The 26,786-nt window shown below is 45.9% G+C and overlaps 2 protein-coding genes and 2 long non-coding RNA genes across 9 annotated transcripts in view; 3 read left to right on the forward strand and 1 right to left on the reverse strand.

Moving 5' to 3' along the window:
* Positions 1–2,452, forward strand: part of LOC116232197 (uncharacterized) — a 36,819-nt gene extending 34,367 nt beyond the window's left edge. Inside the window, exon 3 of the long non-coding RNA XR_016471292.1 lies at positions 310–2,452. This is a non-coding gene — a long non-coding RNA (uncharacterized LOC116232197). The remainder of the gene's footprint in view (positions 1–309) is intronic.
* Positions 1–26,786, forward strand: part of KLHL3 (kelch like family member 3) — a 115,101-nt gene that overhangs the window by 56,708 nt on the left and 31,607 nt on the right. For 2 of the 6 annotated variants that reach the window (XR_016471290.1, XM_031598365.2), the window contains 3 exons: positions 13,701–13,765; positions 23,279–23,395; positions 25,858–25,964. Coding sequence is in view for 4 of the 6 variants with exons in the window: in XM_031598365.2 (XP_031454225.2) it covers positions 13,701–13,765; positions 23,279–23,395; positions 25,858–25,964 (289 nt within the window). In the remaining 2 variants the exon portion in view is untranslated. Of the gene's footprint in view, positions 1–13,700; positions 13,766–16,748; positions 16,908–23,278; positions 23,396–25,857; positions 25,997–26,786 lie in introns of those variants that run through there. The other 4 variants (XM_031598366.2, XM_090150734.1, XM_090150733.1 and 1 more) reach the window with 4 other exon arrangements.
* On the forward strand, positions 4,757–7,016 carry HNRNPA0 (heterogeneous nuclear ribonucleoprotein A0). Its single transcript, XM_031598372.2, has one exon. The coding sequence runs from the start codon at positions 5,069–5,071 to the stop codon at positions 5,990–5,992; it is 924 nt and encodes a 307-aa protein (XP_031454232.1). The 5' UTR covers positions 4,757–5,068; the 3' UTR covers positions 5,993–7,016.
* On the reverse strand, positions 15,020–17,242 carry LOC149915920 (uncharacterized). Its single transcript, XR_016471294.1, has 3 exons — positions 17,169–17,242; positions 15,776–15,921; positions 15,020–15,144 (listed from the first exon to the last, which is right to left on the reverse strand). It is a non-coding gene; the product is annotated as an uncharacterized LOC149915920 (long non-coding RNA).

Genomic DNA, 26,786 nt, shown 5'->3' on the forward strand with positions numbered 1-26,786 from the left:
ACCATTTTAAAATCTACTTTATCTTTAAATGAGTTACTTATAGCATGTTCATTTTAAAAATTGTATCGTGCCATGAACTTTCATCTCATTTCTGGACCTTCTTCAGTTGGCATACAGCTGAGATGGAGGTTGATGCACTCTCTGGCTGAAAGGTTAGCATCTTTATTGTTTGGGTCAGCCAAGTCACTTTTCTCTTTTCTTACTGAAAAAGAGATAAGACATATGAGTAATTGAAATAGGAATGTGATTGCATTAATTTAAATTTTATAATAGCTTCCCGTTTCCAAATGCTGATTGAATTCTTTGTAGCTTTTCAGAACTCCTCCAGTTGATGTTTTCCAGGAGTGATCTCTGCCAAAGACTGACTTATTGGACTAGCACACACATTTGCTTGTTCCCGATCTACAATCTTTTTATAACAACACTGTGAGCACCAAACCCTGCCGTTCTCATGCCATGAATGTTTTTACTGTCCTAATTATTAATTAAGAAATACTTAAGTAATCAAAAGAATCTTTTTTCATCAAAGCCTGTTTCTATTTTCCTCCATGTTTTGAGCTGTAACAACAATTTAAGATTTTCTGAATTAAAGGTACGAATTCCAGATTGCTATTTTGGATCCTCAAAGCCTTACTTCTTATACACCTCCTCATTTTAAAATTTCTTTAATAGCATGGATAGATATCTTAGAGCTGATTTCAGGCAGGTACATATTGAGCTTCATAGCATAGCTGCCCCTGCTGTTTTCAAACAAAGCTAAACATCAGTCATGCAAAAGAAAGACAAAAAAAGTAGCCAGTGGAGGTTCTGTGGAGCAAGAAATAGATGTGGCCCACGAATAGATCATAGAAAAAAGAAATCTGGTATTTTAAGTTAAACATGAAGCACATAAAGAAAGGGTTGCAGGTCTGAAGATCTGAACATGACCAAAATTGTGGTTGGCTCCAGGCTTGTTCTTCCTTATGCAAAACTTACGATGCTGGTCTATCTTAGTCCAAAATCTAGTAAATAATCTACCCTTTCACATCTGTCTCAGCATTGCTAGAGACTCTTTGATCCTTGATGCGTTTTTTGTAACTTTTCAGACTGTATCTCCCTGATGTATTTTCATCCCATCACTCCAAGTTATGACCAGCTCTTACATAAACTTTTAGGAAAGAGAAGAAAGGAAATCATCAATTCTGACAGAAGAGTGGAAAGATGAAAGGGGAGAAACAGCTTCAGACAGGAGAGGAGAGGGCAGTAGTTAAAGAAAAATAGTAATGTAAGTCCAAAAAAGAGGATCCAATTACCATGATCTGATGACTTTCCCCTTTACCCTTCACAAAGATGAGTTCCTTTCTTTCAGCACTGTTCCCTTACAAAGTGCTCAGGGAAAATTTTGTTCAGGAAGGTGAGCTTTTGATAGTACTTGCTGAATAAACCGTTCTTGTGGGTTATTCTGTAGTTACCTTTTTATCTTGTTCTGCATTAAGTAACTAAAGCAGAGGGGCAAAGTGTTTTATTCCTCATCTGAATTTGCATGGAGCAGAAACTTCTATCCCAGGGAGTGTCCTGTTCAAACTTTAGATAGGCAAAAGACTTCTTTAGTTTCCTGCAGTGCATTTTAATCAGTCTTCTTCCATGGAAGCCCCATTGCATCCAGTGGTAATTCATGACAGTCTCAGAAGAAAGATCACAGTCTTAATGTTTCTGCAGATTAAGGTACAAAGAGCAGAACAGGATGAAAGACAAATATCTTGTTTAAAAAAAAAAAAAAAAGTCAAGCAATAATTCTATCAAGGAAGGTTGTATCTCTTTTATGAAGTTCTTCACAGTTATAGTTTAATCAAAGGGCCAGGATGGGGAAGTTTCTGTTGCTGTTGCGTGTTTGATCTAAAATTTCTTCCTATGAACTGCAAAGTTGCAGTGTGCCTGGAGTGCTGATTTAGTGGGAGAGAAGCTTCTAAAAGTCTTACAGTCTCTCTCTGACTTGAGTAGTCTAAAAGCCCTTGCCTAAATGTGTGTAGATCTCCAGGTGATCTGGGAAATTACAGTTGAGTCCCCTCGATTCCAGACCATTTCTGCCTATGCACATTTAGAAGAATGAGGTCTGTATATAGCCAGGATATATGAAAATGATGTTATTGTAGTCTCCAAAGAGCATAATGTCAGTCAGAACTCACTGCTCCAACAGTTTGCATGACAGAATCCTGTGGGCATCAAAATGTGTTCTGTCTGCTGGAAGGTGAAACTAGACCTCTATCTAGAGGTCTGTGTTACACTCATAAAAACAGGTATAATGAAGTTCATAAGATATCCCATGGATGTGCTTAAATTGTTTTTAATAAGGAATGAACAACACCTTTTGGCTATGGAAGCCAGCAACACTGATAAAAATGATATTAAAGTGATTGAAACAAATTAAAGGGTATGAGTTTTATTATTTAATATCTTATATTAAAGTGACATTATAACTTGAAAGACTTACTATTGTTCTATTGTCCATGAAGCTCTTTTCCAAAACTTCAGTATTCCTTTTCAGTCTTAGAAATTTGGACCCATCAAACAGAATCGCAGAAATATATTTCTTTAGTGATGAAAGATTCTGTAAGGGTTTCATTAGTGGTGTATTTTATATCAGCTCTTACCGAGCACATGCTGTAACGTAGGAAGCTCTGTGCTGAAAGGTACTCTGCTAATTCCCGTTTTCTGATCTCTTAACCAGTGATGCCCTCTTGTGGATCCCGGTAGTGTGCTTACTGCTGGAATAACGAATGCCTGATAACAATCAATTTTTCCTAATTTCTAATATTCTAATAACTAAAATATCAAACTAAACAACTTAAAGGCACAGATTTCATACAAACATGTGTAGCAAGTGATGTGGTGCAGCGATGGAGGAAAGCATGAGTCCTATGGGAATTGGGGAGGTCAGGTCGGAGTAACCAGGCTGACTTGGGAGAACTGGGATATGAAGAGCTGCGTGATGGCCAGGAGAAGTTGGTGTTTGGCTGCCTAGAAATTCGTGCATTGCCAGAGCCTGGTGGTAAGAGTGTAGGCATATGGATGTGCAGCCCTCTGAGTGCAGGGACTGAACTCTGAAAGGATTTGGGGCAAATACTTGAGGTTTGTGGAATCACATTCATGGTGGTTGGCAGTGGGCAGTGCGCAGGAGCACAGCAGGACAAATGAAGTTAGGTCTGCCTGCAGTATCAGAGGAGGCACTTCTATCTGCAAGAGATGGATCTGTTTATGTTTAAAGGGTTTTCCTATTTTGTTTTCATGTCATCAATCAATCAGACAGAAGCGCAAAAGAAAAAAAGTGTCTGGGTTATGTCTGAGTTGGGCCAGCTGTTGATTTTTCCTGCTGATTTGTTCACATTTCATCTCCTCCTCCTGCTGAAAGAAGCAGTGACTTCCCTCTGTGATCTCTTCCTTGGCCTGCTTGTCTGTCTTGTTTTTGGGGAGAAAGTGAGCCATAACAAAAGCTTGTTTTCCTCGTTATCCACTGTGGCCATAATTAGCTCTTTGTAATTTTTCTTCCCTTTCATTGCTAATTATTAACGGTCTATAAAGTTCTCATGCGTGATTTTCTACTTAAGATTTAGCTTGGGAAGGGCTACATAGTTTTTACAATAAGCGATAAGAGAGGATGGAACCCATGTGCTTGGATGGCACGGGGAATGAAACGGCACCACCAGCTTTGGGAGGCCAAGAACTGGGATATAAAGCAGGCACCGTATGGGGAACTTCAAGGGGAGGCTTTTGCAAGTTGAACTATTTATTTTGAGGTTCCGATCCTTAGCGTTTGACACATACTGCAGTGCTCAGAAATATTCTTAACTTGCTGTGGTATTTAGTAGAGCTAATTGCACAGACAGCAACGCCCTAGAGACTGATCTTGGAACAAGCTCATGGAATTCTCATCGTAGATGAGGATAGATAAATCTGCTCCGCAGGACCTAGGGCTGAAAAAGCTGAGAAATAGAAAACAGGGATTGGAGTAACAGCGATACGTAGGGTTTGCGTGCCACTGAGCAGCTCCTAACACCTTTCTAGAGCGAAGATGTAGGAGCGAGGGGGCACCGATAGGGCTGGAGAGAGGGAATGAGAGTGGAAACTAGAGGAGAAAGGAAGAAGCTGCTTTAGAGATTGGGTGGCTGCGAGCGTGCCGTTAGGAACGGACACATACGAGGGGAGACAGCCAGGGAGCGACTCGAGGCGCCTGGACGGGAGCCGGACGCCACGAGCTTTTCCCTCAGCACCCGCTCAGCCTGCAGCCCCTCAGAGCGCTGAGGTGGGGGGCGGCCCGGCGCGTGCCCCGCAGCCTCCCAACGGTCACGGCGTTTCAAACGCTCCCGCGCGAGCCGACCCCTCCGCCCGCTGCTCCCGCCCGCGGGGGGCGGGGCCGACGGGGAGAAAGCGCGCGCCGAGCGAGAGGAGCCCATTGGCTCCCGTCCGCGGGCTTGGCGCAGTGGCGCAGCGCGGGCCGGCCCCTCCTCCTCCCCGCTCTCGGCGCGCGAAGAGGGTGCTCGGCACCGGAGGCCGTCACCGAGCCGCTCCATTGGCTGCCGGCCGCGTCCGTCACCGCCGAGCTCCGGTCTCTTCGCCGCCGCGCGGCGGAGGTCGCTCTTTCTGATTGGTCACCGCGCCCGTCGATCGCGCCCGCGTCTCCGCCCCCGCAGATGAGTCGCGGGCGGTTCCGACTGCGCGTTCCTATTGGCCGCGCGGGCGCGGGGGGCGTGCGCGGGGGGCGGGGCTCCCGGCGCCCCCTTTGTGTGGGCACCAGTAGCCGGCCGAGCTCCCGAGCAGCAGCCGCCGCCATTTTGTGCGCGTCCGTGTTTTCCCCCACCCCCGCTCCCCTCTCCGCGGCGGCCGGGACGCCCCGCGCCTCGTGCCGGGCAGGCGAGGCGAAGCCAAGGCCTCGGGCCGGGCCTCGGGAGCCACCGGGGGCCGCGAAGCCGCGCCGCTGGCAGCGAGAGAGGGGGAAAGAAGCGGCAAAACGGAAAAGGGGGGGAACGAGCCTCCGGCGCTGCCCCCCGACGGGAGGAGGAGTCTCGGCGCCAGGCCCGGGCGCGGCACCGGCATGGAGAACTCGCAGCTCTGCAAGCTGTTCATCGGCGGCCTCAACGTGCAGACCACGGAGGCCGGGCTGCGGGAGCACTTCGCGGCCTACGGCACGCTGACCGACTGCGTGGTGGTGCTCAACCCGCAGACCAAGCGCTCCCGCTGCTTCGGCTTCGTCACGTACTCGGCGGTGGAGGAGGCGGACGCCGCCATGGCCGCCTCTCCTCACGCCGTGGACGGGAACTCGGTGGAGCTGAAGCGCGCCGTGTCCCGGGAGGACTCGGCCAAACCCGGCGCCCACGCGAAGGTGAAGAAGCTGTTCGTGGGCGGCCTGAAGGGGGACGTGGGCGAAGGGGACCTGGTGCAGCACTTCAGCCAGTTCGGCCCGGTGGAGAAGGCCGAGATCATCGCCGACAAGCAGAGCGGCAAGAAGCGCGGCTTCGGCTTCGTCTACTTCCAGAACCACGACGCGGCCGACAAAGCGGCCGTGGTGAAGTTCCACCCGATCCAGGGCCACCGCGTGGAGGTGAAGAAGGCCGTGCCCAAGGAGGACATCCAGGCGGGCGGGGGTGGCTCCGCGCGGCCCTCGCGGGGCGGCCGGGGCGGAGGACGGGGTCGGGGCGGCGGCGGATCCGGTAACCGGGACCACAACGGGCTGTCCAAGGGCGGCGGCGGCTACAACAGCTACGGCGGCTACGGCGGAGGGGGCGGCGGCGGCTACGGCGGCTACGGCGGCGGCTCGTACGGCGGCGGAGGGGGAGGCGGCGACTACGGCAACGGGTACGGCGGGTTCGGCAGCTACAGCCAGCACCAGTCCTCGTACGGCCCCATGAAGAGCGGCGGAGGAGGGGGCGGAGGGGGCGGCGGCTGGGGGGGCCGCAGTAACAGTGGACCGTACAGAGGAGGTTACGGCGGGGGAGGGTACGGGGGCGGCTCGTTCTGAGCCGGAACGCCCGAACCCCTTGGGCCGGGGCGGCTTCTCGACGGTTTCTCCCTCGCCCGCCGAAGGGCAGCTCCTCTTAAACGCCTCCCCGCTGCGGGAGCAGCTCCTAAATGCCCCCTGGGGGCCGCCTCTGCTGCCCGTGCCGCTTCTTTCTCTCTGAAGATGGACCGGGCCCCACACACACATACTTTGTGTTACAGTCATTGATGGACTCTATTTTTTTATTATTACTTGGACCTCGGTCGTTTTTATACTAGCAACGAAAAATGTCTTGTTTTAATTTGCTTTTTTTGGGGGGTACGGGGTGGGAAGCGTCTTGCCGATCTGGAGTAACAACCGGGGAGGGCTGTGGGGAATTCCTTTGTTGTAAGGACTCGATACCTGGCTACTACGTTTTTTTCTACAAAGCCTACTCGGATCCCATGACTGAAGTTAACGTTTCTGTAAAGGAGGAAAAAAAAAAGTCGTTTTTACGTTTTTTTTATTTTTTAAATAAATCATTGTGTTCATTGATCTTTACATGTCTAATTTTTTTTTCCTAGGATCTATTCCGTACGGTTTTTTCTCGGTTTTAAGTGTTGCTCTGCTTTTAAATCTCTGTGTACTTAGAGTCAGTATTTTGTTGCCAGTAAAGGTCCTGACTGACTTTTTTGCTCCCCCCGCTGGATTTATTGGTTTCCAAGCATTCGGCGGAGAAATTGTTGAAGTATCAGCCCGTGGATGTGGTCTGTCTTTAAATACTCGTTCTCACTTTGCAGTTTGTGTGCATCCACCATCTTGTACCGGGCGCTTTGATGTGCTGACATGGTTGGTTTTTTTTCTATAGGACTTTTCCATCAGCGTATGTACTGTGTTTTGAAGAAATAGTTTGTGTTAAGCATGTGCTTCATTCATATAAAATGTTCCGAATTTCCGATTGCTTAGTTTCAAGTCCTCTTATTGGTTTGTCTCTGTACGGTTCCTTCCAGGAAAGGGTCAGCATTTATCCCCTTATTAAATGCACACTGTTCTCATAGTTAACGGACTTCTCACTGAACTATTGTCCTACGTTAAAGTTCCCCGAGATCTCTGGCAGCTCCACCTACTGGAGGATGGCAGCCTGCAGCAGGAGGAACACTTTGCTAATGCTTGTACCAGACCTGAAAGTTAATTGATGCCGTTAGATGACTGGTGTAGAGCAAAACGCAACGTGCATGTGAATAAAGATGGGCTCTGTGAGTATTGACTGGGGAAAAACAAACATACAAAAAGATTGTCTCAGCTTTTTTTTTTTTTTTTTTTCATAATTGCAATTGCCCATTTGAATATTTGAAAGAGTGATAATCTGTTTGGGCAAAGTGCTATGAAAAATGAGCCAGCTAAGCGTACCGGTAACCTAGGTGCCAGTTGTAAAGCAAAAATATTTGTGTAGTCTGCTTGATTAACAAATGTATATTTGTAGCCCTTTCACGCAATAGAATTAAAGTTTGTTGTTTATTAAAAAGCATAATGTTTTAGGGGAAAACTGCCTTCCTGCATAGAAATATAGAATAGCAACGTTTATGGGTTTATGGATATCAAATAAAGAATTGAATTCCTTATATGCTTGAGTGAGAGTATGTATGATACGGGACATGGATTTATAAGTTATTTTGACTTCAGGTATCTGAGAACTTAATGCTGATGCTGTGTGGGTCTGTGTCTTAAAAGCTGGCCTTGATTTGCTCCAGATGTGCAAGATAGGCGTGTAATTCCTTGTGCCACTGGGTTGGAAGATTGTGCATGAAAATTCAAGGTATTGTTAGTCTTGAATGTCAGCCTAACCTGACCCTGGTTTTAGTTGTAACATCTTTATCCTTGCTATCAGAAATAATAGTGTCATCTAAATTTGTTACCTGTTTAAGCATAAGTGAATAGGGTAAAGTTTTGGTATCGTTGGGATTTAAATGAAGAGCAGAGTTTCCTCTTGGTTGTGATACTTTTGGTTCTTCAACAGTGAAACTGGTTCTCCTTGGCTTAGATTCCAAGTGATTTGCTATTTGCATTTATATTGTTTTTTTTAAAATCTTAGAAGTTCATTAGGCTCAGTAATGCTGTTGAAATGTGTGACACTTGAGAGAATTATTTGTGAAAGGCTGCAGTTGGTGAAGTACCAGCTCATCAGGACAGCTTCAGGTGGTTGGTTGTATTTCAGTTCACTGAGCTGGATGGTTCTCGTTTTCTTGCTTTGCAGTCTAAGACCACGTTGGACTGTCATAGTTGGGCTTCCCTGGGAGCACAGCTTTCCTTTTAGCAACCAAATTGAAGTGCTGTGTTCTGTGTCTTCTGTGAGTCTGGGTGTGTGAGCTGGGCTCTGAGGATGGACTGCCTTACTAGCCTTATTCGGGGACCAGCTGGTTTTGAAGGAAGCAGTTAAATTCACTTCTGTGATGTGCTTTGTTATGTGGTTGGAGGGATGGAGATTTGCTCATCAGGTGTAGCTTTGTGGTATTTTTCATGTTACGTGTCATAAAAGAACCTGTTGGTAGTAGGAAAAATATATATATTTGTAGAGTTACTGCTTTGTTTGTGAAATCTGGCAGCTTTGACAAGCAATAGCTTGACTTTAAGAATTGTGCTGAAGCATGCTGTTTGATTATCTGTGTGTAACGCTCCTTGTGGAGGACTGATGTCTTAGCATAAAAAGCAGATCCCAGAAATAGTACCTATGCTAGGGAGTATTGCTACTTAACATATATCTCTAAAGCGTGTCACCTGTGTTAACTTCCAAAGGCATCCCATGGAATGTTCTGTGCTGAGCATGTCGAGGAGCTGGGCCTTGCCCTGCTCTTACCTCATTGCAAGGCAGTGAGAACTTAGTTGTGACAGTGCTGGAACATGGCAGGGGCTCACGTAAGCAATGGTTTAATAAGGAGCAGTAGTACTGGGGTGTACCATAGAATGTAAATAGATGTACAGATCTGTGTTGGATAGCATTAAAGAAACGATGACTTAAAAGGTATATATTCAAAAAGATTTTGAGTACTTTCCCCTAGAAAATGGGAGATATCTGTTGGTAGATCTTTGCTTGTCTGTTTAATATTTAGTAGATATGTGCCCTCTAGATGGGCTCCTCTACACAGAGATAACTAGAATAACTAACTGCATAGAAAACTTAGACAAAATGAAGGTATGTAGCTGGCATGCAAAAAAGCTTTAGACTGTTAAGTCACTCTGGAGTGTTCTTAGGGAAAAAGAGATCAAGTTACCTTCAGTTTGCTGTTCCTTACTTTGCAGTTTAGTTCAGGAGTGCAGGTGTCTGAAATTAACTTCATTCCTTCCTGAACTAAAAGGCTGCAGAGGATTGCTGGTTCCACCTGTGATAAACAGCATGAGAACAGTGTGTTTACTGTTGAAACTGAATAAAGTGCAGTAGTTTTAAGAAAACTTGGATGTTCTTTTTAAAATCTGGATGAGCAAAAAGGAATTCTCCAAAACAAAGCTCTGCAGGGGCTGCAGCACCACACTATGGCTGTGCTGTGATGTGCGTGCAGTTTTCAGTACTATATTCATTCTGCTCCAAAGTACCATCTGTTCTTGATCCTGCATCTGGGATGACCTGTGAATTTTATATGACTAATAAAATCAGCCTAGCATATGCTTTGTTAAAATGGATGACCACTGCTTTAAAAAGAAACACGTTGAACACCTGTGTACGTAATGAACTGCCACCTGCACACATCAATAGAGGTATATCTCTCTGTTCTTAACACTAGCTGATGGAAAGGTAGTTTGGAATAGAAGCAACGGCTGAGACTGCTTTGATCTCCATAGATCTCCATAGGTCACTAACTGTCGTACAGCTGTGATTGTTTGAAAAAACTGCCCTTCAGGTTTGCATAGAAGACTTCAGTGGACAATGTTTACTCTTCAGAGCTGAAGCTTTCAGGTCTGTGAGGTGTCCTTAAGTAGCTGCAATGCTGTAGGCATTGGGCTCCCAGTTCTGTGTACTGGGCTGTCTGGGACCAGGAGGAGCTAGGAGATGCAATTGAACAGTATTGGATGCTTTGTGCATGTGCCACCTTAAAAATGGATGGAGCTGGAAGTACTGACTGGTTAAAAATGTGATTTAAAGTTCTTAAATGCTTTATGGTGTGTGTTTTTTTTTTCCCCCTCACAAAGTTGGATCCCCTCTGTAAAACAAACTTTACTGTCATTTAATATTAAAAGTGCATAGTGTAAGTTGGAGCACAGGTTTGCTCTCCTGCCTTGCTAGCTGATACTGTTGTCACAATATAATGGCATTCCTATCCCTACTGAAAAGGGTCTGAGCGGTGTCCAGGACCCCAACCTCCATTCAAGTCTGAAAATAGAGCGGATTCTTTGTGTATCTCAGAGTATCCTTTCTAAAATGCAGAAGTTTGGTTTGAATTGCTAATCTCAACAACAAACCCTAAAACAAAGGAAATCCAATCCCTTAAGGACAGAGTTGTGCTGCGTGCGTGGCAAACAGAAACGTGGTATGTTTTTGTAAGAACAGCATTTTGCTTCTGAAGTCTGTGAGATAATTGGTTTTCTAATAGAAAGCAAATTTCTGAATGTGCTAGGAAGGATTGCTTGTCCTGAGGTAGTCATTATGGATTAGAGTTTATCACATAATCAGCAGTTTGTAGCACATCTGTGGGATGCACATTTTATTGTGGACCTCTGCTTCCTAAGCTGTCATACACAAGGAGGCACTTCTTGTATGTCTGTGTTTTGGAGTATGGCTGTGTGTGCGTCCGTAGTATGCACACATACAGCCTGGGTGAAGGTTAGTGGATGGAGAGTGAGCGACCTCAGCTAGAGATGCAGTTTCCAGAACAAACAGTGTTTTTGATCTTTTAAAGCATAACAGCTTCTGACACCTGATGTCTGCATCTCCTGAGGATGACTTTTTTGCTTGTTGTTATTATATTTAATTACATGAATAAAAAACAATTGCGCCTCTATTTCCACTTCACAACTCGAAAACATCAGCAGGAACTCTGAGCCAGCACTGCTCGCTGCTCCTTATGGGCTTTTTTAGGTCTCCTGGTGAAATATTACTACTTTTATTATTTCTGGTACGTGTGTGTATACAGTGACATACAGAAGCTCTACTGCTTACCTTTAATGAGTATTTATTTTTAGTGCAGTATAAGTGCTACTACTGACTGATGTAAGGTTATGTCTTACAACAAAATGAATAGGCTTTTTGCCGTGTATCTTTACTGAGGTGTTTTCTATGATTTGCTCACATACACGCTTTTAAAGGAGCTGATGGCATTGGGTGCTTTCCTCCTTGATGTTCCCTTGACAAATCCCCATCTTCTCTGCTCCCAGAACTCTTTGATTTCCGCAGTACGTGAAGGGGAGGAAATACGTATTCATTTTTAACAGAGATCTCTGTATGGTTCTAAGACTGCTTTAATCATGTCTATATCCCTTAGAAACATCTCATCCCTCTCGTGGGATGGTGTGAAGAAGTGCAGAATGCTGTAACGAAGCAGTAGTTAGATACAGGAGAGACATCCTTCGGATTCTTTTATTTTCCTAAGTTCTTTTTACTGCGTAGACTGAGCCCAGTTCAAAACATTCACTTCAGGTACATGTTAGAGAAGGAAAAAAAAATAATAGAGAAATCAAGGTCTCTGTTTCAATCTTTGCCTGAACTAAGCTAAATGTCGCAACAGCATTTTCCCTCAGCACAGCTGATCTTAGCAACTAAGAAAAAAGTTGTGCTGAAAGCCTGTTAGGTGCTGTTGGCTATTGCTATTATAGAGCACATCGAGCTTCGAGCACTGGCTAGTCTCAGATTATCAGCTATCCAACTAACCAAAGCTCCTTAACTTTGAAAACGAGATGCCAAGCCCTGTCAGACTAATAATGCCATCTGTCTGCAGCATCTGGATATTAACCCTCTTAGTCTGAGACATACAGTTTCATTCCTGAGTGCTTTCACAAATGGAAAACACACTTCTGGTAAGAAGAACTCTTCTTTAAAATTCAAACTATGGTGTGTTCACCATAGATAACTTTGATACATACTGCATTAATTAAACTTCAGATATCTCATGTGCGATGCAGTAAGGAGTCAACACCAATTTAGAAAGCCAGCTGCATATGTGGCAACATGCATGTTTGCTTACTACCATCAATGTATCACTGATTAATACTGCAGGAAAAATTTCTTAGCAGTAGAATAAGCTGATGCATCTGAACACATTTCTGTAGTTAAAATGTTGGCAATTGCATGGTTTACGTTAACTAGCTTATGTCTCTCAAAGTCCTTGTATGTGCTGGAAATGCACTCTTGAAAGGGATGGTGTGCAAAGACCTGAAAATAGCTAGTTGCTCTGTAATCCAGTCAACATAAAAGACATAATATTTTAGTCACTTCTGTAACTTTGGCTGCTTTCTGCTCTTTTAGAACTGGCTGCTTCTACTGTGTAAGAAATTTTGCTTCCCACAAAACCCTGGAGGGAAGAAGCAGGTTTGGAAGGAGAAAAACCAGGAGTCTGGTCACAATTTCCAGTATGGACTTAGATTAGAGCAAAACCAGATAAAATGCACAAGCAGAGTTTGTGGCTGGAGATTTGGGCTCTTTTTTGCTTTTTCTTCCTCTGTGGCTCAGTCACCTGGTTTTCTTTATTGCAGGCTAGCCCAGGCTCAGTGGCAAACCTCCCTCCCTCAGCCATGCACCCCAATGAACAGATGATGACAGTGGCTGTGCATGGCCCTGGGAGGAGGCTGTGCTTACCTAGTTGTTGAATGAAAGCACAGCGTTCTCAGCTGTGTTTGGAAATGGTTTACTCCTATTTCATCTTCCAGGTTCCCCCTCCTTAAAGAGGATGCTCTCTGGTGTCAGGAGCTGGCTGCTCCCTGGCTCGGTTGCAGACACAGGAGATTTCCGATTGCCCCATGTGATCATCTAATATCCTTTTCAAGTTTTAGTAATCCTTTAAGTTTAGTAGGTTATTTTGCTGTGTGATTTCATTTGGACTTGTTTAATTCTCTCCACTGCTGGAATAACAATGCTCGTTTTACCTAAGAGAGCTCCTTTGAGTCCTGATGGCAGGTTCAGGACTCCTCACCTGCAGGGTGGTTGTAGTTACAGTTGCTAATGCCTCTGGCACAGGATATTTTGTAAAGTGCATCCTGCAAGAAAAGTAATGCTAAATTTTCAGTGTTAAGTATTTTCATAGGTATGTATCCTCCTAAAAAAGAGAGCTCCCCTTGAGCACAAGGGAGGGCTCAGGTATTCACAGTGAGTGACCTGCAGCAAATCACGATGTGTCTTTTCTTCTGGGCTCACTCATCTGTTATTTTCTTGAATTTAAGAAAAAAGTAATTTTTCTGTAAATTTTGGGAGTTGTCAGTGGGAAGTTGTTTCTTCCACTTGCCCAGCACCAGCTAGAATCTGGGCTTCTGCTCAGAGGATTCACGTTAGATTTCAAACATCTTGTGGCATAAATCAGCACCACAGATGTTTTGGAAGTGTTGGGCTGGGTTTGTGTGCAATGGGTGGCACACAATGGCAATGGGATCTCCTGTTTGCTGTGCACCTGGCAGCTAACTGAGAGAGCTGGGGACCATCATCTTTGGAAGGAAAGTTAAGAAGGAAGAGTTGGCCTAGAGCAGCTCTAGCACTAAGACATGCCCCAAAGTGGCAAGAAGCTGAAGTTCCATGCTATCTATCTTCTTTAAGTGTGCTTTTACTTCCCCACAGGGTCCATGTCTGTTTGGAGAGAGGATGAGAAGATGGAACCCTGAAAAGCACGCCATGAAAGTTTGGTAAGTGAAGAGAAATCCCAGCTTATCCTTTGATGTACAGTTCCCATCTGGATATGTTATGGAGATTGAGCAGAAAAAACGGCAAAATCTCAAGCAGGAGAATTAAGGACAATCCATTATCTGCCAGGAAGCCATGCTGCATGAGACTGCTTTTTCTGCTCAGGTAAAACAGTGTGCCTATGGGAAACAATCTTGCCAAATCTTTCATCTGTGGCATCTATGTAGTTTACTCCTTCTTACTAATGTTGCAGCATATTGTGTTAAAATACAGGTGTGATGGGCTGCGTTTCTTGGCTTTGTAAAGAACAAAAAGGGAAACTTTTGAACAAAATTCAAGAAGAGAGTGAGGTAGTGAGTGTACAAGGAGTGATAGTGAACAGAGCTTGATTAGCACAGGGAGGTCCTGAATTAGCATGGGCTTGTTTATGCCAGTCAATGTGTTACAGTATACAAACATTAATCAAGCTGTGTAGCATCTTTATGAAACACGTAATTTCCTCTTAGTATTGAAGGTAGTCATGAAAGAAGAAAGGGAAATATTAAAAAGAATCACATTAAAGTGATCTGTTTGCTTGGACCGCAGCTTAAATTTTTGCTCAAGTTCACATGACCACCCCATAGTAAAAACAGGACACTTGAGTTGGAACAGAAATGGGAGGCAAAACCAGGGAAGCATTAAGTAGAAGGACCTGGCAGCATTTTTGGCCACCTGAATACAGGCCTTTACCTTTGTTCAAGTGTCCACAACAGTTGTTTTTACAGCTCTCTTCCTGAATGTTATTTTTTCCTTTTGTGTGCTCTATTCTAAACCATAGAATTGGTCTGAAAATCTTCCAGCAAGTCTCTGATACAGACATGAGGTGATAAGAGGCAGGAAGCTCGTGCTGCTGGCGTAGCTGGCTGCGTGTGACATCAGTATTTTATGCTACAGGAAAGAACGGGAGGAGGAGCAGGGAGGCTGTTTTTGCTAACTGTTACTGCTGGGCAGGGTGAGCAGTTCAACAACTCCTGCTCCAGAAATGACAGGATGGGGTGGAGGTAGCCAGTTGTTACTATTGTTGGCAACGTTATAATGAAGCTCTTGGAGTAATCTTATAGGAATGGTGATTAAAGATTAAAGAAAAACATATTTCATAAACTGTTATTTTGCTGGTGTGTGGCAGACAGGAGTGTGGAAGTGGCACAGCTGCCAGCAGAGGGCTGCAGCGGGAGGTTGGGAGTGGGGACACCTGTGCTGGGAGCAGGACCTGCGGCTGGTGTGCGTGTTCTGCTTCTTGCAAACAGCATCCTTCTGGAAACACTGCTTTGCGGCGACTCTTCCCTCTTAAGCTTTCAGAACGCTGGTGATTGCAGCTCGAGGCAGGAATCCTTGAAAGCACCTGAAAAAATTCCACCCATCACATGTAGTTAATTCCTTTTTAAGTTCTTTTTAAGATAGCATTCTTTGCACTTTAAAACAAACAAGCAGTGGGGTTATCCATCATAATTATTTTGCAAGGCTGCTATAAAGATAATGTCTGTTTAGTGGAACACACATTTGTCCCATCCCAGCCATGATTGCTCTTTCCAGGTGCTGGGGTTTACCTTCCTCTGGTTGCATTTGTGCAGTACAGCGGTGCACGGTTGTGTAGCACACGTGAGAAGGTATTGCTGCTTTGGTGCAATCTGTGTGCCTAGCTCCCACAGCTAGTGTAGATTTTATGGTGAAAGCCTAATACTGAATAACTGTGTTAATAAAGATACGCAGGTACTTGGCAGAAATTTCAGGTTACGCTCATGCGTTTGAACATTTTATGTTTATCCAGGGACTTATGCAGAAAATGAAGTCTAGAACCTGTTTCAATTGAATAATTGCTACTACTTTTAGTATACTTTATCCTTGACTTGAAATCGCATCTTGTTGTACGTCCAAAATGTGAATGGACACTTGGGAAATCTTTGAGGATCTAGGTGTGTTACATGGATTGAATGGGATTCTCAAAGGGAAAATGAAGGAATCATTCCTTTTACCTGAGGAGGTATGTGAGGTGTGGCTTCACAGCCTTGTACTATTGGGAGAACTGCCAAATGGTGTTTAAACAGCAGGGCTCCAATTCTCCATCCCCGTGTGGCACTGATAAAGTCCTTTGGCCTCCGGATGTTCCAAGTTCTCTTATCTGAAGAATGGGAATGATAATTTCCTAACAAGCTTTTTAACTTCTCCTGTGGAGGGTGCAGTAGAATCTACGAAATCGTTATTGCTGATACAACTTAAAGTATATGGAACTTAAGTTGGTAAGAAGGACGCAATTTGAGGAGAAATGTGAAAAGATGAGGTGATATTTATGAGAAAGAAAGAATGGCTTCTTGCAATTGAAATCACTGACACTTCTCCATACCACTTTCTGTTGCACAAGAACATTCAGTGTATCCTAAAGTAATAAAGCAAGCAAATGTTTCCTTGTCTTTACATCCATAACCTCGAGGTTGCAGAATAAGATGTGTGATTTCAGCTGTGGGCTTGTGAGAGAACCAACTTCTCCTGAGAATAAGCCGTCATCTGGATTATCGGCAGCACAGCTGAAACTGCATTGTGCCTCTCCTGAGCTGTGGAGCTGCTCTTGCTGTAGGAAGGCAGGCAGGAAGGAGCAGTTCTGAGGGCAGTTCTGTTGCTGTTTGACTTCTGCTGGCGGGCGGCAGAGGAGCGCTGCCGCGCTGCTGCTTTCAGTTACAGGAGGAGATCCCAGCTACGAGCAGCTGGTTTCTGCAAGCGCTGCGTGCGGCGGGGCGGAGGCCGCTTCTGCTGCGCATCTCCTCCGCCTCGTGCCCGGCGACTCGCGAGGCGGCCGGCCGCACGGGGCGGCCCGTCCACCTGCTCGCAGCCCCGAGCCCGGCGGAGCGGCGGGCCGCCCCCGCTGCCGCCGTTGCCCGGAGACGAGCGGCGAGCTCGCAGTGGGAGGAGGCAGCGAGGAGGAGGAGGCTGAGAGGAGGCGGAGGGCGGCGCGGGTTGCGGCGGCGGCAGTCGCTGCGGCGGGGCGCGGCGGGGACGCAACGCTCCGCAGCCGCCCAGAGGAAGCGGCCCCGGGGCGGGGGCGGCCGCTCGCAGCCATGCCGAGCCCGGGGCGCTGAGCCCGCCCCGCTGCCGCACAATGGAGGAGGAGAGGTGGGTGCCGCCGCCGAGCCTTTGTGGCCGTCCGGGCGGCGGGCTCCGGCGGCGGCCCCGGGCCGGCCGGGGTACGCGGATGCCCGGGCGCGGAGGGGCGGGCCGGGGGTCGGGCGGATCCCGCTGACGGGCGGCAGTGCGGGGTCGGAGCCGCGGGGCTGCGCGGTGCGCCGCGGGAGCCCGGCGGCCGGCGGGGGTCACGTCTGAGCCGTCCTCGGTGCCGGCTGGGTGGCTTTTGGGAAGCCTTTGGACTCGGCGTACCTGTGTGTACGTGGGAGCCGGCACGGGTGTCGGGCGGGAGCGGATGCTGAGCCGTCCTCGCGCCGTTGCTGGGCCGTGTGTGTTCTATCTGTTTTATCTCCTGCCGGGTGACGGCGTTGCTCCAAGAGCTGCGCACAGAAGTGCCCTCAGAGCCACCCGGTGCCCGCTGGCCGCGTGAGGGGCTCGGCTCAGGGCTCCGAGGTGCTGCAGAGCCGTGCGGTGCTCCCCTCCTCCCGGCGGCCGGGCGCCTTTCTCACACCACAACCGCTGCAAACTACACGCCAAGCCGTTTGTGTTTTTTAATTATTGTTATTATTATTTCTCTTTTAAACAGGATGTGCCGGGTGCTCCTTCTCCAGCCCTGCTGGTGGCTGTGCAGGGTCGGGGCGGGGGCTTGGCCGGCTGGCAGCGCTCATCTCCAGGGCTTGGCACCAGTTGTGTTTAAATGTGGTACATTGAGAGACTGAAGTGTGGACAGCCCCGCGTTGTGGGGGTTTCCCTCTGTTGAGGAGCAGCTCTGCAGCCTGCCCAAATTGTTCCCCAAGCTCTGAAGGGCGGCTTGGTACCCTTACCCAGCCCCATAGCTGCAGTGCTTGGTGTGTTCAGTGCACACAGCTCTCACCCAACCTCGTCTCTAAATTGCTCTAAAATGGAGCTCGTATTCCATGTAAGGGTGTGAATGGTCAGCTATGGATATAAATCCAGGTATCGGTATGCAGGTGTTAATTGATTTCCAGTGCCTTGAAATCTTAGATTGTCGTATTAACCATTAGCCTAGCGTTTGAGGGACTGCAGAACGGTCATCTGGGTGCCCCAGGCTGTGCTCCTCCTTGGTGCTACCACGTTTTACCTCTTCCCATGAGACAGCACTGGTTCTGCTGTGCACGAGGGCCTCTTGCTGATGGTTGAGCAGGGAAGAAGTCACCTGGAAAGCAGCGGGAGGGTCTTAACTTCTTTTCCAAACTGTCCAGTTTTAGGGCATGAAGCATTGATTAGCCCTATCAGCATGCTTTTGGAAGTAAAGAATGATTGCCTAAATTGCTGCTTTTATTTCTGGTTTTTGGGAGGGGGAAGGAAGCCGTGAGGAATACATGGGCAGTAGCAATGTGGGCTTTGCCTTCTGACAGGGATTGCTGGGGATGCTCTATAGGACCGCTTCGAAGCTGTTCTGCCTGCTCAGAACAAGTCCTGGGAGGTTTAAAAAGCTGACCTTGCTTGATGAGTGCCATGGTAGTGAGCAGGCTGGTTCTGCTCCCATTTCTGTACTTTTTGCATTTCAACTCAAATATATGTCACACAGATTAGGTCTTAAATTTTACACACTGTGGCCTTCATGACAGCAGAATTCCCCCTGGTTTTTAATTTTCCATTTTTGTAGCTTGAGAGGAACGTGTTATTGGTGCTTGTATCACCTCTGACTCTGGTCCCAAGCCTGCCTGGACTCAAATATCCTGCTAATTCCTATGTCTGGGTTGTGCAGCAGTATCGTGTGCCCATGTCACTGCACATGGGCAGAAGCAGCCACGGGCAAGGGGGTTTAACCTGAAACGTTCACATCTGGCAACAAGTTATCTCAGAATCCTGATTCTTTTACTGTGCTGGTATGAGCTTTCATTTGATGGAGGAATTGCATAATGGTGTCTGATCCGGCAAGGAAGTCTGAATCTAGATGTGTAAGATGTGTCTGAGTTTGGAAAGGTAACAAAGACTGGGTGGCTTTTTGTTAGAGAAGTCTTACAACCTGTAATTTTAAATCTCTCTAGAAGTGGTAACCTTTTCATCCAGCTGGAGGCTCTTCATAGTATTTGTCTGAAAAATTCCAAGGAAGCAAATAGTATTCTTGAGTCATTGTGTGTTGTTTCCATTATTGTCAGTGAAGAGTTTTATTCTTAGCAGCTCCTGAAGTCTGCTTTTCCCCCGAGGTCTCACTTTATATAATTTTTTGGGGGGTAAGGGGAAGTCTCTTATATGCCTGTCACGTATTTGTCTAAGTGAACATCTCCATGTTTCATGTAGGTACTGAAGAAATTCAGTTAATAGGATAATATAATAGGATAATAAAAGATCTTTTCCATGATGTGCTGGAACTACAACATGTTTCTCTGAAGTTCCCTCAAAAACCATCCAGGTATTTGGACTCCTTCAGTCACATTTTTTACCATCTTTCTATACACCTAAAGAAAAAAACGAGGAATTGAGGTCTTATAAATATGTAACTACAGCACAACCTTTTCTTACTGCTTGTCTGCCTCAGGGAATCACACTGTTGGCCATCATGCATTTGCTCTGTGATTTTGTGATTCTACGGGCTTGCTCCAGTTAAACTACTTTTCTTAAAAACATATTCATTTTCAAGTCTTCCTTTATCTTTATGGAGGCATTTTAGCTTTGAAGACCAGTAACTGCTGTTGAGTATCCTTCAGATTTTTAGATCAGAGCTATGTCACACCTGTCAGAAACTTGAGACTGACATTGCACAGTGATGTTCATAGTGCATCCTGGAGAGAAGGCTTTGGAAAATGTGTAGCTAGCTTGTCACTCATCTTTTAAGACTGAAGTGTAGAAGAAGGGCAACTCCCTGAGCCTTTGGAAAGCCGTGGTGCCAACCTGGGCTGTGGGATGTGGCAGCACCCGGAGCCCCCCAGCACTCACAGTGAGGACCCAGCAGTTCTCCAAAGCTTGTTCTCCCTGACAAGGCTGGGTGCTGGAGCTGTCCCTCAGGCACCAGCAGGAGCTCATCCTTTCCCATTCCAAAGGAAAGCTCATTTGGAAACTGCTCCTCCTTTAGGGTGAACTTCTGGCTAAAGCCAGCGTTAGGATTGATCTTGGCAGAGGCGTGATTTTTGTTCCTGTGGTTTACTAGCTCTCTACATGGCAGTAACCTTGTAAGGGGACAGTTTAGCTCTAAGGAAGGCTTTTATTCTTTTGCACAATCTACAAAGACATCTGTAATTACTGCTGGTAACTAAGGCAACCCAACTTTATGAGTGATGCCTGCGTGCGGCGGAGCTGTGGGTTATGGGATGTAAGTGCTCTCCGCAGGCTGGGATGTGGCCCAGCGTGGTCGGAGGAGCTGCTGAGCCCAAGCTGAGCCTGCTGAGCTTGGAGAAGGGAAATGGCCATAAACAGCACTCTGAGCTTCACTGGCACAGTGTGGGGCTCTTGAAATTGGGGTACATTTGTTCCATTTGGGGATGACACCGGAAGGCTGTGCAGAGGGATGGCAGCAGGTTGGCACACTCTGAAAGGAAGGGCTGCATCGCTGGTCCCAGTCCTGCTGTGTCCCTAACGAGGGCATTCATCTGGCCTAGGGAAATTAAATCATTTGTCCATTCACTCGCTGCGTGGCCTCGGGTGGCCCAGGGTGGGACAAATTGCTCCTGGCACCCGGCCTGCTGGATGCTGGATGTCAGCTCCGCGGGCAGCACGGGGATGGGCAGGACCTGCATGGCCCACTCTGCTCCGAGGACTTTGTTCTCTCCTTGGCTTTGCTCCCTTACTGAAATAACAGAGTAGTTCTGAAGTGTAACAGCTCTCCGTGTAGTGGGAGAAGCAGGGTTACGTAAATGGGCTCTTTGGTCCCTGCAGCTCAGTTTTTTGTGGCAGGTTGTGTTTGCAGGCAGCGTGAGGATCCTTGCATTTTTATGTTAGGAAGGCGTTGGTGTTATCTGTGAGTTTGTGCGTGGGGTGTGAAATCTTTCTCCTCTGTATTAATGGAGCAAAGTTCTGTGGAAGCTGACTCAGTTTCAAAGATGAGTTAAAGGCAATTGGCCATTAATTTTTTTAAACTTTTTTTTTTTACATTAGTCATTTGGGAAGAACTTTAAATAGCATGTATTGATTTTACTTATTTATTTAAACGAGCTGCTAGCCAGACAAAATGCAGTATTTTCTTATGGAGAGCTCTTTAGTAAAATATGAAACTCACCCCTTCTAGTAAATCTGAGAACGTTCATCAGGATGCTTTAGAAACAGCTGCTTTTCATGTTTCTTAGGAAGATCTGATCGGTCTTTTTCAAAACGAACAAGGTTTTTGCTTTTAAAATACACAGACCAGTGGTGGAGTGGAGGCTCTATGGAGGCGTGTTGTTCTGACCTTTACTTTCATGTTCAATGGAACTTGCTGTGTCCTCTGATCTGCAGCTCTTGCCTGCTGGGGAGTTGGAAAATAATGAATCTTTGGATGCTGGCACCGGAGTGCTAACAAATCTCAGTGGAACACTTCTGGATTAAAGAAGCTGTGTGATTTTTGTGTGCATCGCTTGGTTTGGGATCCTGCAGGGCCAGTCTCTGACTGTGACTGTAAGCAGCATCCAGTGGGCACAGGTGTCTGCTCACCTCTTTTCAGTTTCGTTTTCCCTTTCTTTATTTGTTTCCTTCTTGTATGTGCTTCTGCTTTGGGGACCAAAAGCTTGGAGAAGCCGCTCGCACTTTCACATCCCTGCTTGGTGCTGCATGCCACAAGGGAAGGCTTGGCTGTTAGATAAGCAAGGCTGAGATTTTTAAAGCTGTAGTCAAACTTCACTCAGCCGAAGGTTTCAACAGAGGATTTTGAACAGTGCAGCACAGAGATGCAGCTGAATGTGGCCGTGTCCCAGTGGTGCTCGGAGGCTCCTTGCTGCAGTGGAGCTGGGAGGGAGCTGAATTCTGTGTAAGCTGTAGGCACACTGCTTTCCTCAGGGACACAAAACCTGGCTGTGTCATTGCCTGCTGCCAGCCCTGTGAGTGCTGAATGTTTAACAGGGGGTGCCCTTCTTTCTGGCTTTTTATCTTGCCATACTGGGCTAGTGGGATGAAAACCATGAGAATGTCATGTTTGGTAAGGGGAACACATAGTGGGTTGTAGAAAAAGTCACTGTGTATGAAGATACATATAATATATGTGTATTAGCAGAGGTCAGTAGACTGTTCTGGGGAACGTCCCTACACTCTTCACTGGCTTTGTACCCTTCTTCAGAGGCCATCTGTGGTACAGCCTGGATGTGCAGCTATTGATTTAACCTGCTTCAGTCTGTTCTGTCCTGAAACAAGTGCAGTAAGAAAAGCAACAAGGAGAAGGGTATAAAACCTGGAGCTGATGGGGACTGTCCTTTGGAAAGAAAACTCTGAGCAGGTCTCCAGGCAGGTGAGTGGTGGTGATGGGGTTACCTGCCAGAGACACCATTCACTTGGAGCTGATTTTCAATGAGGATGACCTTGCTCAGTTTGTTTTATTTGCTTTTGCCTGCTGGAAGGTTCGAGGTATGAGCTGTAGATTTAAGTGGAACAGTTATCTCACTCTAAAATGCTGCTTTGTTTTACAGGTGGGAATCTTTAGCTCAGAGTGATTTTGTGCGTTTTGGAATCATAGAGGTGGTGATATTGACCTTATGTCAATTCTGTGCAAAGAGCCAACGCTCAAAACAAAGTAATGAGGACACATATGTGCCTTAGGCACCTGTTGGCCTGGTTAAACACAGCACAGAACTGGGTGCATCTGGTTTTACATTACCTATACAGCCTGTAGTTCTTCTGGGAAAGCCGAGTTTAGTAATTCTTTCTATACATTTCAGTGGCACTAAATAGACCTATTTCTAGAGTGGAAATGGAAATGGCTGCTGCAAAGCTAATGCTTGGAAAACCTGCAGGTAGTTTTAATAGTCCTTTTCTATTTGCCTCTATGGAAGGAATATAAGTCATGTATTGTATGCATTGGTTTTTCAGATGAGATGTGAAAAGGTGAATTTCTTTCTCTATGTGTTAAAGTATATCCATGGAACTCCTGCAAGTCCCAGTGCTGAAGTCTGTTCCTATTCAGTCAGGCAATTATGTTCTGGCTTGAATTTCAGCTTACACTGCTTTGCTGGACTGCAGCCTCTAAGACTGGGCTTTGTCCTCGAGCGTTTGGCACTTCTTTTTCTTCCCTGCTGATTGAAATGTGGGTTGTTTGGCTTTCCACATCAGTGCAGAGGTAGCTGCATTTTGTGATGCTGTTCATATGACAAGCCTGGTTGGACTAACAAACGTGTGAGCAACTCCACGGATTATGCTCTGTGCTGCAGTTTTATGATACCTGTTATTTTTGAAGCATCACAGAATCAAACTTTGTACTCTTGTTTTGTTCTTTTCAGCATTAAGCAGAGTTCTCGATCCTCTGAGGCAGGTGAAGATGAAAAGGACCAGCGCACGGTGACAGTCAACCCCTCGCACATGAGAAAGGCATTCAAGGTCATGAATGAATTGCGGAGGTACATTTCTGACTTAATGGCATCCTCTCTGCTTTAGTAGAAAGGTGCTGATTGAAACAGAAAGGCTTCTGGGAGGCTTTAAAATAAATAGAAATCTCTAATGGTTTTATGGAGGATATTGATAAGCAAGTAGAAAGAGGCCGCTACAGTATAGCTGTTTTGTGGTGGGATGCTGTGCCTGTTCTCACATTGCCTGTCTTCCAGTCAGAAGGAAGCCAGGAGCAGCTCGAGAAATAATTTGAGCAATATCCTTCATTGTATAGATAATTCATGTAACATTTTCTAATACTTACAGCAAATATAGCTGTAAACTGTGTTCTTAGCTGAGCTAATGGTCTGAAAACCAGTAATAGAACATTACAGACAGAAAGGCACCTACACGTAATTACAGACCAGAGATTATGAATGTACTGTTCTTATTCCGTTGAACTAGTGCTGTTGCTCAATCTGGGCTGAGCACTTCAAAGTAGGAAAAAAACCCCACTGACAACTCAGGTTCTCTATTTGGAAATTAAAAAATCCCGTTGTTAGTTAAGAGGGACCACCTTGGTGTCTTTAAAAAATTGTGTGGGCATAGAGAGAATGGAGGCTGAGAAAATGTCAGCGAACGCGGCCCTTAAGAAGCTGTGCCACCACGTTGCTGATGTGATGGCAGTAGTTAAACCCGTGCTGTTTTTCAGCTGTTCCCCCATGAACCAAGCAGAAGTTCAGGGAGTGTTTCTCCGAGCAAGTTCATCTGAGCTGTTTGCCATTTCAGCAAAGACTTACAGTCACAAGTTTTGAAAGAAGTCCTGCGAACGAATGTGTCGTACACATGAACGTGTGTGCTCCCTCTCTCCAGATGGCACGATGAAAGCAGATAACACCTTTTACTCTTTCTCTGTGCTCAGAGTACTCCAAAGAGGCTGCTATAGCACCTCTCTTCTGCGGATTTAGTAGTTTCCCAATATCTGTTTTATCCAGTGCAGAGAAGAGTTAGAGATGTCTCCTTCCACACACGTCTCACAGGGATTCACAGTTGCATAAGGAACAGAAAATGGAAATGTCCTTCCCTTGTAACAATTAAATGAAGCAAAGTATGTTTTTTTTATATTGGCATCCCTCTAGTTCTCTCTTTGTACTGAAAGCAAAAGATCTGAAAATAGAGGTTTGTGCAGCTATATTCAGAAATCTATTGTGCTCCTATTATTCCTTTGTTAATTGAAGCACAGTGGGAATAGCTGGAGACTGACAGCGTTTCTCAGTGCCTGCAGTCAGTTAGGTCTTGTGCAATGGTGAAGGGATAAAACAGAACATTGAAAGCTGCCCTTAAGAACCTGTTTGATGTTTTCTTTTTCTGGGTACTCCTCCTTCTCAGTCCTGCTGCTGTTCTGGAATATACAGTTCTCATGTCTATTACACTGATCTTGTAATCCATTAAGCTGTCAATAATCAGTGTTAATAGCTACCTTGAATAATTGTGCCTTATGTTAAATGCACGGAGAAATCCCAAGCAGAGGGTCTCAAAGAACCTTGCTAAGCCTTTAACCTATTTGCAATATGTTGCTCACTTAGAATTTTTAGCTTTCAAATGTAAATTGAATTTACTTTAATGAGCGGTACTTTAAATAACTGTAGTCCAAAGAGGAACTGAATGGGGCATCTCTTACATAAGCTGAAGAAAATGGGGAAGCTTCCATTAAGAGCCGATTGAAGAACTCCCATTACTGCCCTCATTCCTTCCAAAGGAGGGTGAATGTAGAACAAAGATTGTCAGTTCCTACTTTCCTTCTGTTTTCCATCAGTAACCCTCTATTTCACAAATCGTTTTGTTTATTTATTCCAAGATACGGAGGAGGAGGAGGAGGAGACATGCCAAGACCATTAGGAGTTTTGTATGTATTTATTTGATATGTAGTTTCCCAGGAGAAAGCACAGCATTTTTATAAGCGTTTCTGATGAGATGGCTACATCTAGATTTGCAGACACTAAACTTTTTTTCAGGCTTAACATTTCAAAAGAACGCCCTTATTTTGCATTTGTATGCTCGAACATCTTAAACCAACTTATTGGGAGGCTGAGCACTTCTCACTGTCTGCATCTCCAAGCCTTGTGCAAACATTAACTAATGAATCCTCAAAGGACATACGTGGGGCTGCTAGGAAAGGTCACTGATTAATGAAGTGGCTTTTCTAAAGCCATACAGTGATTCAATGGGGAGCATAGAAGTATTTGGTTTTGTTTGGAACCTGTTGTTTTATTCCTGTGACTCTTAATCCTGGCTAAGTCATGAGGTAGGGAAATTCTCAGGCCCAGGAGTAAGCTGCAGGCCTGACTGCTGCTCCCCAAGGGCTCAAGTGCCTTTTCCCTAGCAGTTGGACTTCTGTTTGCTTCTTCAGGCATAAAACATAGTTGTTGTGTTGTTGGTTTTTTTTTTCTTACCAGTTCTGATACAATCTTAGTCTTTTCTGGTGTTTTTCCAGCAAGCGACTCCTCTGTGATGTAGTGATTGTGGCAGAAACTGTGGAGATGGAAGCCCACCGTGTGGTCCTGGCAGCCTGCAGCCCTTATTTTTGTGCAATGTTTACAGGTACTCTGCAGCAGACCCTGCACTGGGGCACGGTAAATGGGCTTGGGGGTGGTATAAGGCTATGGGGAGCATGCAGGATATCGCTCACAGGAAGGTTATTTGAGGCTTGGCTTGCTGTGGGTGGTTTTTTATTCCTCAACAAATACTTGGGTCATGAAACCACACATTGTTAACATCAGGCACGCGTGCTCTGCCCTGTTGTTCACATCAAAGAAGTTGCTGGCGTTGAAGTTGTAGTTTTGAGGCCCAGCCTTCAGATGCTTATTCGTGGTCACGGATGTTTAATCTCCCATGGCACTTGTTGCTGCTGCCCGAAATAACACTGTGGTTCCCTGGATCCCACTGTGCATTAGTAGCTCTGTTGTTTTTTTTTGGTTTTTTTTTTTTTGCAGGGTGCATTGTTACAGTCTAGTGTTTTTTCATAATGGCAGATGCAACCTCAGTGTGAAGGGAAGGAGGGGACAGAATTCTGGCCCTGATCCCTATAGCACATGGCTGTCAGTGGGCGGGATAGCAAGAAGAGCTGTGTTGGTCCCAAGGCAGGCACTGGCCAACTTATTTAGGTCCTTCTGGTAACATTAGTATGGTCAGGAGCACCTTAGCTTCCTTTCCTTTTCCTTGTCCTCCTTTCTAGGATAGGAACTGACATAACCAAATACAAGGAAAATGTATGCTGCAGAGAATGGTTGCCATGGTCCCAGAGCTTCAGCTCTTTGGGGGGTTTGTCTGTGCTTTTGTGTTCCTCGGTCTGTGGCCTTGAAGAGGAGAGAGCCTTTTTCAAAGAGGTCCAAGAGGATCAGTTTGGCATTGTGGTGCTTCTTG

This window comes from Phasianus colchicus, chromosome 15 (assembly GCF_987193195.1).
Source record: "Phasianus colchicus chromosome 15, bPhaCol1.hap1.1, whole genome shotgun sequence".
NCBI classification, from domain to species: domain Eukaryota; kingdom Metazoa; phylum Chordata; class Aves; order Galliformes; family Phasianidae; genus Phasianus; species Phasianus colchicus.